Below are 16396 nucleotides of genomic sequence, written 5' to 3'. Positions count from 1 at the left end.
CAAAGGTCTAGTCGATAAAACCCTCTTTAGAATTCAAGAAAATAATCACATTTTATTAGTACAAATTTATGTTGATGACATTATATTTGGAAGTACTGATAAATCTTTATGTGAGAAATTTTCTAAGCTCAAGCAGAACAGGTTCGAGATGAGTATGATGGGAGAATTAAATTACTTTTTGGGACTGCAAGTCAAGCAACTTGAAGAAGGAATTTTCATAAATCAAGCCAAGTACACAAGAGATCTTATCAAGAAATTTGGCATAAATGGAAACTCCTCAGTCAAAATTCCCATGAGCACATCTCAAAAATTGGATAAAGATGATGAAGGAAAAGATGTCGACCAAACGATGTATCGAGGGATGATTGGATCGTTGTACTTAACCGCAAGTAGACCAGACATATCCTACTCGGTTGGCGTATGCGCGAGATTCCAATCCAAGCCCAAAGAAAGTCATCTGATTGCAACCAAGAAGATAATTAGATATCTCAAAGGAACAATCAGTGTGGGATTATGGTATCCCAAAGAAGGAGATTTTACACTAACTGGTTATTCAGATGCAGATTTTGCAGGTTGTAAAATAGACCGAAAATGTACCTCAGGGACATGCCAGTTCTTAGGGGGAAGATTGGTCTCTTGGTTCAGAAAAAAGCAAAACTCCATAGCTACGAGCACTGCCGAAGCCGAATATATTGCAGCTGGGAGTTGTTGTGCACAAATCTTGTGGATGAAGCAACAATTATTGGACTATGGGATTAAGTGCGAAAATGTTAGCATTTTTTGCGATAACACTAGTGCAATCGCCATAACCCAAAATCCGGTGCTTCACTCACGAACCAAGCATATCGACGTTCGACACCATTTTATCCGAGGCCACGTCGAAAAGAAAGATTTGAAAATCGATCACGTTCCCACGGAGAATCAAATTGCCGACATTCTCAAAAAGCCGTTGTGTGAATCTCATCTTCTCGAAGGAGTTCGGTACATGCAAAATTCTTCCTCGGAGAGCTTTCAAAATTTCATTAATGCTGCCGAAAAGGGGGAAGGATTGGCAAGTCATTTTGTACCACAAGTGTATGCATATGCATCATCACAGCCGAGAGCTCCACAGCCGAGAGGACCTTTGGTGGAACTCATTTGACCAACAACAACAAGAGGTCAAGGTAGAGGCCGTGTGAGCATGCTAGATTCTCTTAGAGGTACTTGCCCTAGCTCAAGCTCAACCCCTCATGATGTGTTGCAACCAACGCCAAATGCACCAATGCCGAAGCCTATTGCTACAAGGATGCAAAAATTGCAAGAGCTTCAAACCGAATTCGAACATCGGAGTGAACAAATGAGCGATGGCCATACGTTCGATGAATGCATCTTTTGGCACGAAGCAGGTGTGTTGAAAGGAGACAACATAAGAGAAGCTTACGGTAACTACGTGACCGGACAAGTAGCAACACCTTTTCAACACAAGGGCCTCGAGAAGGACTTCAAGAAATTGAGGGCTCACATCAATGCTAAATTAAGAGAGAGGTAAAAATTTGATTGAAAAATTTTTGGTGTATAATTTATTTTAGCTAAGCACATTATCTTTTGATACTATATCCATGCTAAGCTAAAATGGGTCGAAAATGCATGACAACAATTTGGTACCATACTTATCTAGTGTGTCATAGCTATTTTATTTTATTTGTGTTTAGTATGTTACAAGATTTTAATTTGGACCTAGAGCTAATTTGTAACACGTATAAAATGAGAATATAAAATTAAGGGGGAAGAAAAATTGAAGCTAAAAAGAAAAATGCAAACCCCACGATCAAAGTCTCAAGTATACGTTTAGGATTGTCCAATATTAAAAATCTCTAAGTCTCAATTTTTGTTAAACCCGTCAATTGGCTAGTCGAAATAAAAGCAATTAAAAAGAAATTATTTTTCAAAATTGACAAAGCCAAAATGACTTGGGTATAAGTTTCGGCATCATCAAAAAAGGGGAAATTGTTAGGAATAAATTGTAAATTTTGATGAGCCGAATGTATTTTTGAAAAATCAAGTAGTCCCCAATTTTATTCTATTTGAGTCAGTTTGAGTCTACAGAGTATGCTGCACCCACATCATGCAACCCATGTACAAGTCTGGAAGATCATAATTTATTTGAAGAAGTTAAGCTGGATTATAGCTTAACACATTTATGATGCAGATAAGTCACTAAGAACCATGTTAGAGGAGTTGGATGATACACGTTTGAGCTATGCCAAATGATCCTAAGTTCAAATCTCAAGTGAAGCATTTTTACCTTGCTTAGGAGACTATGGAAGCCGTATGGGAGACTATCTAAACCGTATTGGAGATTAACCAAGAGGGAGACTAGCTAAGCTTGGGAGACTAACCTAACCTACTTGGAGACTAACCAAGGAGAATGCACAAGTCTCACAAGAGCCATGCACCAAATGAAGAAACACAGCAAGTATGGTGGACCAAGCATAAAATCGAAATAGAGCATCTCACCATGAACAACAATGAAGCTTTTATAGAAGGTTCCAGTATATTATTCTACAAAGATCATGAAGGAGAAAATAATTGATATATTTTCATCTGAACATCAATCTTTTACAGTGGAACCGGAGACGCTTGAAGGAGGCTGATTCACGGAGAAATTGTTTCATACTCAAGCAAGAATCAGCAGAGAAATTATTTGATCAACTTGACATGTCAGAGCATTTATGAAGGACAAGAAAAATCAAGCTTGCCGCACCGAACTTATTCAAATTTTGGAGGCTACAAAATTCAAGACACGGCAACGGGCAAAATATTCAAATCATCTGACAAAAGGAGAAAAGACTTCTACCTAATATTTCATATCAAGTTGACAATATTATTTGATCAACTACAATTCAAAATGGACGATCGAGATCGAAAGTTGATCAACGGGCAAATAGTTTTCATTGGCTATAAATTGCCCAAGCAGACTTGAAGACAAACATGAATTCTACAACGAAGAATATCCAATCAATCATCAAGTGATATATTGAGCTATATACGATAGAATTCAAGTCTGAGTGAGAGAAAAATCTTATCTCTTTGTAATATTCTCTACTAAGTGTAGAAAGAGGGCGGAGTAACTAGAGAGAGTGAAAAACCCTGGTTGAGTGTAGCTTTGTGCGTAGCACTCGTTGTAAAGGGCAGAGTAACAAGGGGAGCTTGTGAAAACCCTGTGAGAGCGTAGCTTTGTGCGTAGTTCTCGTGGTGTAGGAGTCCAGCTTGGTGTGAAGTACTCGGGAAGGCGGAGTAACAAGAGGAGCTTGCGAAAAACCTTGGTGGAGTGTAGCTTTGTGCGTGCTTAACTATGAACTAACCCGATTAGGATTTATCGCATATCTTTATCTGTCTGGGTTTAATAGTTCCCACGGTTGCATGCAAGCCAAACTTTGCGTACATCATCCTTGAACCATATCAAGTGTTTCTAACGTGTTGCATGTTTAGAATCTCTCTTTGAGCACTGCACTATTTAAGCATAACACTTTACCGTTATATATTCCGCTGTGCACTCTAAGTTGTTTAACTTGTTGATGCTTGTTACTTAGAGTTGAAATTATCAAAGTGTTATTTGCCTTGTGTGTTTTCGAAGATAGTTGAAAAGTTAGAGAAGTCTATCCATCGAACGGTTAGGGTATAACCTCTTAATTCCAAATAACTGTCAGTGCATTTATCGTCTAAAAAGACATGTGATTTGTCATGAGAGTTAAATGATAACATGCTGTGACCAATTGAAGAAGGTCTCGGTTATGACGATTTCGTGACCACGATTCATTACGAGAGAGATTGAACACACGAAACATAGAGATGAGTTATTACACAGACGAACGTAGACAAGATTACAATCATCTCTCGTCCTATATCATTACATAGAGCAATGTCACTCTTAAGTTCTTCTCACTCTCTTCTTGAGCGGATCTTCCTTAATTTCGTGAGTCTCCTCTTCACAGAAGTTCTTCCACGTGATGTAATATGGATCTTCCCTAAAAGCATTTATCGTAGGATTGGATGGACCAAGTGGAGGATGAACATTCTGCAGAATAGTCGAGTGTAGCTTTTAGTAGACGATCCATGAGAGCTCTCTCCATGCTCAGTAGATAGGCTAAGAGATTTGAACATCTCTTGAACTTCTTTCAGGTCTTTCTTCGGCAAGGATACAGAGGAGGAGATCTCTTTCTTTCCCTTATCCATTGTCATGAATTGGAATGGGCATTCTATTGCAAGATGTGTCTATTTATAGGCAGGAATGGCCGTTCATACCGAGGTCTGACACATATTCCATGTGAAAGACTAGACATACACAGATATAGAGTTCCAATGTTTCAGAAGAAGATTCCTGACGAAATGAGATAGATGTGGCATAGCATGCTCAAAAGATAAAGTAAATCAAATAAAGATTTACTTCTCTCGTTTAGACATTTCGTGTAGCATCTTTTTGAGTTAAATAAAAAATGAAAGGAGTGAGGTTTCGGCAAGATGCAATAAGAGATATTTATTGATGATGATCCGAGAGAAACATCAGATGAGAGTACATAGAAAAGATATTTAAACAAAAGAAAGTTATTTCTTTGTTTTTCCCTTCACGTCCTTGTCCTCCACACTTCTCATTGACATTATTTTGCCTAACTCCTTACAAAACCACTTTGCGGTCTTAACTGTCTTAGACCCAGAAGGAGTAGGTGCTGGCCTTGCTTTACTACCAGTGTCAGATTCACTGGCGTTAGTGTTTAGGTACATGAGATAGTCACGGTCAGCAAGAGGATTTTTCCAGTCTTCAGCAGTGGGAAAGTCTCGTCCTCCTTCAATTTGTGGTGGAGCTTCATGAAGATCAGCAATGGGATTCTCTTCCTCTTCAGAGCTGAGAGATGCAACATCTTTTTCAGGCAGATCATCATCGAAGGAGAGATCTAGGGGAGCGTGTTCGCTATTTCCAGGGTAGAGATCTCCTTGTTCCTCTCTTAGCTTTTGTGCAGCTTCTTTCTGCTGTTTAGTTTGCAGTCATGTGACTGGCCTTCGAGGTGCCATAATCAAACTATTTCTGAGTTTTAGAAGAGAAATGCGTTTGTGTGAGATTTGTGTTCAACACTCACGTCCTTTTATAGCTGATGTTTAGCATGGAACATTGAATGACCATTCAATGTCTTTACGTTATTCATCGAGCCATTTATTACGGCTTTAACCATTAGCACATAATTTAATAATGACCACGGAGAAAATGTAACAGTCACAAGATTTCATAGGGGCTTGTGTGTGACACCCCGAAATCCAAATTTGATTAAGGGATTAATTAAATAATTAATCCTATTTCAATTGGTAATTTAATTCCTAAAATCCTGAAAATTCAATAGTCGGGGACTAGTAATTGACTAGTCAACCCCAAAGTCTAAGTTGTACCTTGAGCTTTGTAGGGAGTTCCCTTGTTCCCTTACAACTCTTCATGTTAGTAAGGGTATTCTTGACTTTTCACCTTGTGTTAGTATTGTAAGCTAACCTAGTAGAACACCCTCATTTCTCTCGTTACACTTTCCAAATTCTAGCTCCACCTTCTCTCTAAAAAGGTAGATAGCTTTTCTTCCAAGCCAAGTTGAAGCTTTGTCAAAACTTCAAGAGTTGTCTCCAAGATTCTACCTTTCATACATTTGGGCATCTAGGAGGGTAAGATCCATGTTCATCTTGTGTTTTTAGTGTTTTCTAAGGTGTTTTTTTCTTAAAGATAGAATCTTTATGATCTTTTGGTGTGTTCTTGAAGTGGGTTTGGAAGGTGAGCTTTGTTAGGAGCTTGGTGAGGTGTTAAGCGAATGTTTTTGTCTACAAGAGGTAACCCATGCTCTACAAAATATATTTTGCTTACCTATTTGATGATTTCTTGGATTCTACATATGTTTTGCTATGAAATGTGAGTGTTTATGCATTGTCTTGTGAAAATGCATATCTAGAGCTTGTGTTTAGGGTTCTTGTATGCCATTGCTTGGCTATTCCTTTGATTCAAGTCATTTTGTTGTATTTGGTGAGATTTGGCATGTTTTGGACTTGGATTTGAGTTTGGAGATGAAAATCCCCGAAGGGATTATTTTGTACAGGTTTACGTACCCGCGGGCGGAACGGCGGGCAGGCGTCCACCCGTTGCCCACCCGCGGGGTACATGGTGCTTGTGGGTAATGTACCCACGGGCAGAACCGCGGGTAGGGGCCTACCCGTGGGTCCACCCACGGGGTACGATGTGTGGTTGGTTGGGGATTTGTTCCCCGTGATTCTTTTGACTCGGTATTTGGTCTTTTGACTTCCCGATGTTCTTTTGTGGAACTATTTGAGCATCTTCTTAATGTTTCGTATGTCTAGAACTATATGGTAGGAATCCATGTAGGTTTTGGTGTCTTGAATCGTGCTAAGTGTTCAACATTGTGTTTCGTTGAACCGTGATGAGTCTTGTGTGTTCTTCAGAACTACGTTTGGTTTACCCGTTTGATGAGCATGCTAGTTCGGTGTTTAAATGCTAGCATGTGTGTTGTTTGTACCTTCCTGTGTTGATGATAACTTGTGTTATTCATAGTTGTTGTTGGACTGTGATCCACTTCCTTGATTGGGTATGGTTTCATATCTTCGTTGTGATCCGTTGATTGATTCCTGTTGAGGTGTGATGTGTGTGTGGCTTTACCTGGATTGCACGATTAATGGTATGGGACACTAGTCACCAAGGTATTGCAGTGGTCCTCGTGGTGGCCATGACGTGATTATGGAGTTGTGACCTGTGTGTCAGGTTCACGTATTTCTTGGGAGGCATGTGTTGCCGTGTGTGTGATCGGTACCCTCGTGTACTATGGAATCGGTGGTTTCGTTGGTGGTTTGTCGGCGGATGGGGACGACGGTCCTCGGAGGGAAAAGGTTGGACTTGGTTGTACAAGGGTCCCGGAGGTAAAGGTTGGAACTAGATATAAGGTTGGAACCGGGCATAAGAAAGGCATATGAACTCGTGATGGGTGATGTCACGAGGGCTTGTGTAGCCGTTGTTGTGAGTTCTCATCTTGTGACGTGTGTAGTCACAAAGGCATGTGTTGCCATTTGGTGTGTCCTTATTCCTTTGAGTTATGTATGTCGGGTATTAATCTATTGTGTGATGATAGATTATACCTTGAGACTTCTTGTGAGTCGTTATTGTTCTTTGTAGTCTTGGGATGTGTTCCCGTGTTCTTGTTGAGAGTGTTTGAGTCTTGTGTTGAATATTACTCTTGGTTTTGGACTTATATATATATATATATATATATATATATATATATATATATATATATGTATTCCGTTTTGAAAATGGCTTTACAAAGTTATATCTTATCTATGTATGATATTTCACATGTATTGGTGGGTTACCAGCATTATTCGCTGACCGGGCGTCGTCCCATGTTTTATATGCTTCTTACAGATGATGCTTAGACGAGTGCGCGGTTTAGTGCCAGCTAGAGTAGCTCCTCCCTTATGTTTTGTGGCCTGTGAGCCAATTTAGACTTAGTACTTAATGATGTTCGATTTTAGATTTTGTACAATGCAGATGTTAGCTTGTGCGTTCACCCTTAGGTGAGCGTGGCATAGCACCCCTATACTTCCAGTTTATATATTTCCTCTTTCAGTCTTCCGCTGTGTTTGATGTTTTGGTTTAGATATCTGTATGTTTAAGGCTTTAAATAGAATGGAAATTAGGGGGTGTTACACTGTGCATCAGTCATGATTCGATTCTCAACAAGATAAAATAAATCAAATAAAAATTTATCTCCCTGTGAGAAAAAGATTGAAACATAATAAGTCACATTTTATTCCAAGGCGAAGAGTACCACATTACATCTTAAAATATTCTGAGAAGATTCTACCTTTTCTCTTTTCCTTTCTTTGCATTACTGGGTTCCCCCTCATCTTTTCTGGTTTTCTTCTTGAGTGTTGAAGAGCCAGGGCGAGATGAGCCAACGGAGGATTCTGTTTCAGCAAAAGGGTCTACATCTGGATATCCGACAAGTTCGGTTTTGCAGTCATATGCTCTGAAGAAGCTACGAAGATCATTGTCCATGTTTGGATCATTCCAGGATCTCTCAGATAGGAATCCTTTTCTGACGATAAGAGGAAGTTCTTCTTTCGGGTCTGCCTTTGAAGGTTCTTTTTCAGATTCATATGTGATGAATCCATCATAGTGCCCGAGGTCTGAATCTGAGGATGTGTCCAATGGAGCTCTCATGCTGTTTCCAGGATACAGATCACCCTGTTTTTCTCGCTCAAGACGAGCCCTTTCTATGATTCTTTTTGTTGTATCTCTGGTGATGGGTTTACGAGGTGCTATTTTAGACAAATTTTGAGATGCTGATAATGAACCATTGCTAATGTCCTCCTTTTATAGCCAGAACTTGATGCATCCATTCAATGCATATGCATCGTTTTCAACGTGGTCCTGATAACTTGGATGAAGTCCTAATGTTAATCAAGATCATGGTCGACGTGTCCTCTATGTATTGGACAACAAATTCAGAAAAATTAATTCCCGTGAACTTTGTAACTTATTAGGATCATCACATTTAAGATCATGAAATTCCGCATAACTCTCAAGTTCATGGTTGAACAATTTATGAGATTCCAACTTAGTAATTACGATGATCTTTGACAAGGGACAACTTTTCAGCATTTTGAGGACTTTATCAAGAGGACCATTATGACTGATACCCGGAAGCATAGACCTTTAATTAAAAGAAACCAGAACGTAGATAACCATGCCTTACATATGAGATAGACACGAATAATTCTTTAAAGAAAACGATAAGGCATGTGAAGTTCCAGGCGAGTTATCTCATAAGTCCTTTCGGAAATGCTGGCCATTTTTGCATATTCGTCCAGTTCCTCAAGTGAGAGGGTGGGCTAAAGCAATCTGCTTGGTGACTGAGTGTGAGCAAGAGAGAAATCTTCATAAGATTTTTCATCCTGTTTAGGAACATCAGAGATAGGGTACCAACGAAAGGTGGGTGGAGATCCTTTAGATGAATTTCCATGTGCACTTTTTAAGACCATTATCCTTTCGTTCGCCAATTTTTGGGCTTGTTCCAGATGGTATGCTCTCTTTGTTTGAGACTCCATGACAGTTTTGTCCAAGATTTCCTTATCTTCTTTGCTGGCTGTGTTTGGCAGAGAGTATGTGATGTTTACTCTATCGCCATCTTCTTCCATTTTTATGACTGTAGCGTTTGTTAATTTGCTAGCTTCCATTAGATGATGATCTCGTCAAATGGCTCGTTTCTCTGCTTCATCCATTCGTCCTTTAACTTTGTTTTGATTCATTCCTGCAATCAACACTACTAAAACACTAAAATATGTTAGTGGGTAAGGATGAATATTTCTCGTTAAAGAGGAAGTTTTTTTATAGGCGCACAAAGTGAATGTTGCGTGAAGATCTTTTCAAAATATTTTGGATTCAAGTACTATTTCTTCCTTTTTGGAATCTTTTGGAGATTTTGTAGCATAACTTTTCATATAGTTCTTATGTTTTTATCCAATGGATATATGATGCAAGGAACAGGAATTTTCATTCAAGAGGTTTGCATTTGTGTTCATGAGATATTTATTATGTTAACATAGAAGAAAGGATACAAAGATTAGTTTGATTAGTTCGTTTTCTTCTTGCTGCTAGCAGTTGATCTAAGAGGTGAGGAAAATTTTGGTGGAGTGCTTGATGGTGAGTAGTCATAGCTTTCACTCCTTTCGAGTACACTATCCACGGCAGTGTATCCCACATGAGTGCCAATGAAATGAAATGATTCGTGTTCAGTAGGATCATGAAGGAGATTCTGCAAGTATTGTGAACTTGCTAACATTCTGTTTAGAGCATCCTTGTTTTCTTCATTTTCAAGAGGATCATGGAAGATTTCTGTCTCATTAGGTTGATTCTCTGAGATTTGAGCAGCCTTCAGGTTGGTTGGTTTTTGCTCTTCACATTCTTTATCCGTCTTCTCTTTTCCTTTTCCTGTGCTCATACCTGCAAACAAGAAATTTCCAAAGAAAATATACTTGAATAAATGTAACACCCCAAATTTTATAACAAAATTTTCCTTAATTTTAATACATTTTCTCCATTAAAAGATTCAATGATACTCTAGCGGAAGCATTAACTAACCAAAATAAAGGGTGTTACCGCCACACTTAGGCAACCAACAACCTAAGAGTTAAGGCTAAATTTACAACATCAACTAATATATCAAAATCAACTTAATACATAAAATTTCAAATTACTATACAACAATATTTTTCTCAAGAATATCAAATCTTCCATGCTGTCTATTCTTAAATAGACTAAACTCGTTCTCAACTTGAATCCTTATTCATGTTCACCTGTAATAATCATTTCACACAAAACTAGAATATAGACAAAATTAGCATAAGCTATGTAAGTTCCATTTCACCCCGTAAAATAATAGGCTCGGATTTTATAAAATTTTCAAATTAAAATACTTATATACTCTTATACTTTTGCAAACCATATATATATAAATATATGTATACTTTTGTATAATTAACATAGTAGAGACTTTCCAAGTATTACTTAGTAAATAATCATTTTTCAAAACATTCCACGTCATTTTTCCAAAATATAACATATTTATCAAGGAGGAGTAGATACCAAGTGAAGAGTCTTTAAGCTCTCAACATAACCACCAAAAGGCATCATAAGCCAATCATGAAAATAATTTTAGAGTTCCAATGTCAGTTCTACCGGCTCACTCCGGTTTTCATATCTGAGACAAATTTCAAACTTGTGAGTTCTTCCAGCTCACTCCGGTATAATAAAAATATTTTTGTGAGTTCTCCCGGCTCACTTCGGTAAAATGACCAAAATTTCCAATCAGTTGGTTGTGAGTTTTCCGGCTCACACCAGCACCAAATATCACACTCCTCCAAGACTAAAATATGTATGTATATATATACTTTCATTAAAAATATTTCTTTTCCAAACTTTAATAATATGAACGTGGAATAATAATAAGAATTTCACCACATATATAAATGGTGTAGCTTGTCCAAAATAATACTTTTTGTAAATTGATCACATTTGATCATTATTTAATATATAAAAATATATAAATATATATAAATACCAAAACTTCCAAGCCAAGCATTTACACAACACACGGGTTCGACACGTCGAAACCCATTCTCAATAGCTCGAGAATTACTACTCACAACATTACAATGCACTTGTGATCACATGAACATTATAACTCACATCATAGATGTCATACTCATATTCACACAACATATAATATTTACGGGAAAAGTAATTTTGATGAACATGAAATCTTACCAAAATGATGATCCTAGCAAATCTATAAACTGCACAACCTTCATCTCCTATCCTTCTTTCTCTATTTTGTTCGTCTTTATTTTCTTCCCATTTCTCTCTCTCTTTCTTCTTTCTTTCTTTCTTTCTTTCTTTCTTTTCGTCTGCTTTCTTTCTTTTTCATTCTTTTTTCTTTTCCTTCCTATGATTCATCTCCCTACCCCCTTCTTATAATGCTTCACTTTCTTATAATAATAAATAATATAAATCTTCTAATCATCAATCAGGAATAAGAATATATAACTACTGCTAATCCATCCAATTTGTCCCTAATCTACTGCTAATCAATTAACAATATACTGATTTGTCTACTAATCACTCCAATCATTATAATAATGGCTAATCACCTTTTTTTTTTTTTTTTTCATCCAATCATTTCTCTGCTAAAATCAAAACAAGATAACCAATTCGCAATTGGGAAGAATCGAACTCAACATCTCAAGATTAGCATACAAGTCTCAAACCACCACAGCATTTCATCTCTTGGTTTATTTCTTAGCAAATTATATATATATATATATACGAAACAGAATATATGGCTTTCTTTAGGCGTAATAGATAACTATAACAATTTAATTTTTCTAGGAATAATTTTCGAAAATTCTTTTGGCAACATACAAAAATATTTTAAGGGTGAACTAAATAATTTCCTCAAAATTATATTATTGCCTAAAATTACCGGGTGGCACAATAAAGGATTAGTGTGAGCTTATTGATCGACATAATTTGTCCTTTTATAGCACGAAGGGATGTCATCTTGCGTGCAAGAGTAGTCTAACAAGTGCCCTTTTTATTTTCCCAAGATTTGCTTTATGGAATCTTTTCAGGAATCTTTTGGAAGAAGACCTCTCCACACGCAAACATGTTAGGTCATTTCAATCATCCCGATTTCGTGTCGAAGAGTAGCAAATCTATTCTCACAAAGTGGTTTAGTGAAAATATCTGTTAATTGATCATCAGTGTTGACATATTCAAGAGAGATATCCTTTCTTTCGACATGATCACGAATAAAATGATACTTAATATCAATATGTTTTGTTCGAGAGTGTAGAACAGGATTGTGTGTAATAGCTATTGCACTTGTATTGTCACATTTTATGCATACTTCTCGAGCTATTACACCATAGTCTCTTAATTGGTGTGTCATCCACAAGATTTGAGCACAACAACTGCTAGCCGCAATGTATTCGGCTTCAGCTATGCTAGTTTTAATTGAGTTTAGCTTTTTTCTAAACCAGGATACAATTCTTCCCCCTAGGAACTGGCAGGTTCCTGAGGTGCTTTTTTCGATCAATTCTCCAACCAGCGAAATCGGCATCTGAATAGCCAACTAGATCGAAAGAACCTCCTTTCCGGTACCAAAGTCCTACACTTTGGGTCCCCTTTAGGTATCTTAAAATCTTTTTGGTAGTGCTTAGGTGACTTTCTTTGGGTTTGGATTGAAATCTTACGCATACCCCAATAGCAAAAGAAATGTCAGGTCTGCTTGCTGTTAGGTAGAGAAGAGATCCAATGATTCCACGAAAGTTCTTTTGATCAACATCTTTTCCTTCGTTGTCAATATCCATTCTTAGCGATGTACTCATAGGAATTTTGACTGAGGATTTTCCATCAATTCCAAATTTACGAATCAAGTCTTTTGTGTATTTGGCTTGATTGATGAATATCCCTTCTGGACATTGTTTGACTTGTAAGCCAAGAAAGTAGTTTAATTCTCCCATCATGCTCATTTCAAACTTTCCTTGCATGAGGTTTGAGAATTTTTCACATAGATCTGGATTTGTACATCCAAAAATGATATCATCAACATAGATTTGTACTAGTAACACGTGATCATCATTTTTGATCCGAAAGAGTGTTTTATCAACAACTCCTTTCGTGAATCCACAATTTATGAGAAAGAATGAAAGAGTATCATACCAAGCTCGTGGAGCTTGTTTTAGTCCATATAGTGTTTTCTTGTGATGATATACTTTTTCATGTCCACAATCAATAGTGAAACCAGGTGGTTGTTCTACATACACTTCTTCCTCCAAAAGGCCCTTTAGGAACGCACTTTTGACATCCATTTGGTAGACTTTGAAATCTTTGTATGCTACATAGGCTAGAAACATTCTTATTGCTTCAAGCCTAGCAACTGGGGTGACGGTTTCATCAAAATCAATGCCCTCTTCTTGACAATAGCCTTTAGCAACAAGTCGTGCTTTGTTCCTAACAATTAGTCCATCTTCACTCATTTTGTTTCTGAATACCCATTTGGTTCCAATGACATTTTGGTGCGTTGGTCTTGGAACAAGTTCCCATACATTATTTCGTTCAAACTGGTGAAGTTCTTCTTGCATAGCTATGACCCAGTCTGGGTCATTTAGAGCTTCATCAATGGATTTTGGTTCCATTTGTGAAAGAAAGCAAGCCATCATGTTTTCGTGTAAAGATGCTCCAGTTCTTACCCCTTCTTGTATATTTCAATGACTTGATCAGGTGGATGGTCTCTTAGCCATCTTAGATCTGGTTCAAAGGATGTTTGTTGAATTTGACCATCCATTTCAAGAATGTAGGGTAGATCAATAAATATCATATGATCAGAGGTAGATTGAATATTTTGATCAATGGCTTGTGTTTCCTCCACAGTTTGAGCTCTAGTTTTGGGAAGCGAGGACTTTGGTTGATATCTCATGTAAGATGAATGATGATCTTCAAGATATGAGTCTTCTTCTTCAAGTGTTATGCTCTCATGAACGTATGAGCTTTGCACATTTGAGTTATTTATCTCCGCTGGGATCTTTTCGGCTTGTTCGTCAAATTTAACATGGATAGATTCTTCGATAACCATTGTTCTTTTGTTGAGAACTCTGTATGCTTTACTAACTGAAAAGTATCCCATGAACAGTCCTTCATAAGCTCTTTCGTCAAAGGCTCTCAGATGGTTCTTCCCGTTGTTATGAATGAAACACCTGCATCCAAAGAAGTGAAAATAACTGATAACAGGTTTCTTACCTTTCCATAACTCGTATGGGGTCAGGTTGTGAGCTTTGTTGATCAATGATCGATTTTGCGTGTAGTGGGCTGTATTTATGGCTTCGGCCCAAAAGCGTTTCGGCAGATCGGAATGTGCGATCATTGTTCGTGCTGCTTCTTTCAGAGTTCTGTTTCTTCTTTCGGCAACTCCATTTTGCTGTGGAGTTAGTGCTGCCGAGAGTTGGTGGAATATGCCATTTTGTCCGCAGAACTCTTTGATGACCTTGTTTACAAATTCGATTCCCTGATCTGATCTAATCCTTATTATGTTGACTTCTTTTTTAGTCTGAAGCTGTCTTAGGAGATCAGGTAGCACAATTTCTATTTCATTCTTCTTCTTCAAGAATAATGTCCAAGTATATTTCGTGTGGTCATCTACTGCGACCAAAGTATACTTTCGTCAGCTCAGACTTGCAGGGTCAACTGGTCCGAATAAGTCCATATGCAATAAGCTTAATGGTCGAGAATTTATGTTTGATTCTTTGGACTTGAATGACGCTTTGATTTGCTTCCCTTTTTGGCAAGCCTCGCAGATATTGTCTTTGACGTAGGTTGCTTTCGGTAGACCTTCTACTAGATCTTTCTTTGCGAGCTTGTTGATGGTCTTTAGATTTAAGTGGCTCAGTTTATTGTGCCATCCCAGCTTAGATCTGCATTATTCTTTGCGACAAGACAAACGTTAGCATTAGATAAATTCCAAGTTACGACATACATGTTCTTCTTTCGCTTGGCTGTGAGAACAGTTTCACCATCTCTCGTGCTGATGACGTTTCATTTATCTTTGGAGAATTCAACATTGTAGCCTTTGTCACAGAATTGACTTGTGCTTAGTAGATTGAATTTCAACCCTTCCACATATGAGACACCTTGAATTGTTATTTCATTCTTGATAATGTCTCCAGTGCCACGAGTTTTCCCACTCGTTTCTCCTCCAAAGATCACCTTTGGACCATCAATTTCTTTATAGTTGCTCAAAATTGTTTTATCACCGGTGATATGTCTTGAGCATCCACTGTCTCCTGCAAGAAAGATGATTCATTTTTAGGTACCCCTTCGGTTGTGGGTCCTTCGGGGTTAGAGGTCAACTGTTATGGAAGAAATGAACAGTCCATCTAGGCCCAAATGGGATATGATCTCATTATTTCTTATATTATGTTTTTTATTTGGTGGGTCAAAATGTATTAATTGAGGCCCTATTCCTTAACTTATGCTAAGTCAGCATTATAGATTTTAATTATTCATTAAGGAGACTTAATCTCCAAGGCCAAAGGAATACTCCTACAAAATAGCAAGAAGTGTGGATCATGAGCTTCATGCTACACCACTATGCCATGATCTCCTTCATAAATTGTAAGGTAGTTTCCTTCACTTTTCACACGTTCATGTACAGAGGTTATATATAAACCTCCAATTTCCTTTTACAAGGGCAAGCAATGAATGAATGAAATAGAGAGAACAACTTGTTCTTTTCCTAACTCATGTGTTATATTGAGTTTACATCCGAAGCTGTGAGTTTTGTGCTGTGAGAGTGCATGACGTTAAGCTTCATCCTAATCTCCTTACTCGTGTGATTCGAGAATTCCATCTCCCCCGCATTGCCAACCAAACACTCCTTTCCACAGAAGCGAACCGCAACAAATTCGGCCAGGGGCAATTCATATCATCTTTTGGTATTCAGAGCAAGGTTAAACACCACGCAAACTCCAGGTTTTTTTTTTCTCTTTCCTGTTTACGTATAGCTTCTGCCCAGAAACAAAGAAAACACAAAAACTCAAGGTTAGCATCCGCTGAAAAAAAAAAATGAAAAAAAAAATACGTGGTCTCTACCAAAACAAAAAAAAAAAAAAAACGGAAAAAAATGCATGCATCTTATTAGAATCAATTTGTTATTCTCTTGGGAGAATCATTTGTTCTTTCTACAGCAATTGACATGTGAACACAACAAGTGTGCATGTGATTAGTGTCCATTATTAAAGCTATGTGTCCTTGCATGCTATG

The 16396-nt window shown here is 37.7% G+C and overlaps 1 protein-coding gene across 1 annotated transcript; it reads right to left on the bottom strand.

Moving 5' to 3' along the window:
- Positions 1-9650: 9650 nt before the first annotated feature.
- LOC109155205 lies at positions 9651-12948 on the bottom strand. The gene is made up of 2 exons (XM_019302922.1): positions 12624-12948; positions 9651-10021 (listed from the first exon to the last, which is right to left on the bottom strand). Exons 1-2 carry the CDS (start codon positions 12946-12948, stop codon positions 9651-9653), a joined length of 696 nt encoding a protein of 231 aa, XP_019158467.1.
- Between the last annotated feature and the right edge of the window lie 3448 nt (positions 12949-16396).

The sequence above is a fragment of the Ipomoea nil genome, unplaced genomic scaffold (assembly GCF_001879475.1).
Source record: "Ipomoea nil cultivar Tokyo-kokei standard unplaced genomic scaffold, Asagao_1.1 scaffold2694, whole genome shotgun sequence".
Taxonomy (NCBI): domain Eukaryota; kingdom Viridiplantae; phylum Streptophyta; class Magnoliopsida; order Solanales; family Convolvulaceae; genus Ipomoea; species Ipomoea nil.
The sequence above is the reverse complement of the archived record's forward strand: the minus strand, read 5'-3'. Positions and strand labels throughout refer to the sequence as shown.

Excerpts from the sequence above, each read along its gene's own strand:
- LOC109155205 (XM_019302922.1), bottom strand. The coding sequence starts at position 12,948 with ATGGATATTGACAACGAAGGAAAAGATGTTGATCAAAAGAACTTTCGT. Across the intron at positions 10,022-12,623 it reads AGTTCCTAGGGGGAAGAATT|GTATGAGCACAGGAAAAGGA; the intron begins GTATCCTGGTTT and ends TCTTGTTTGCAG.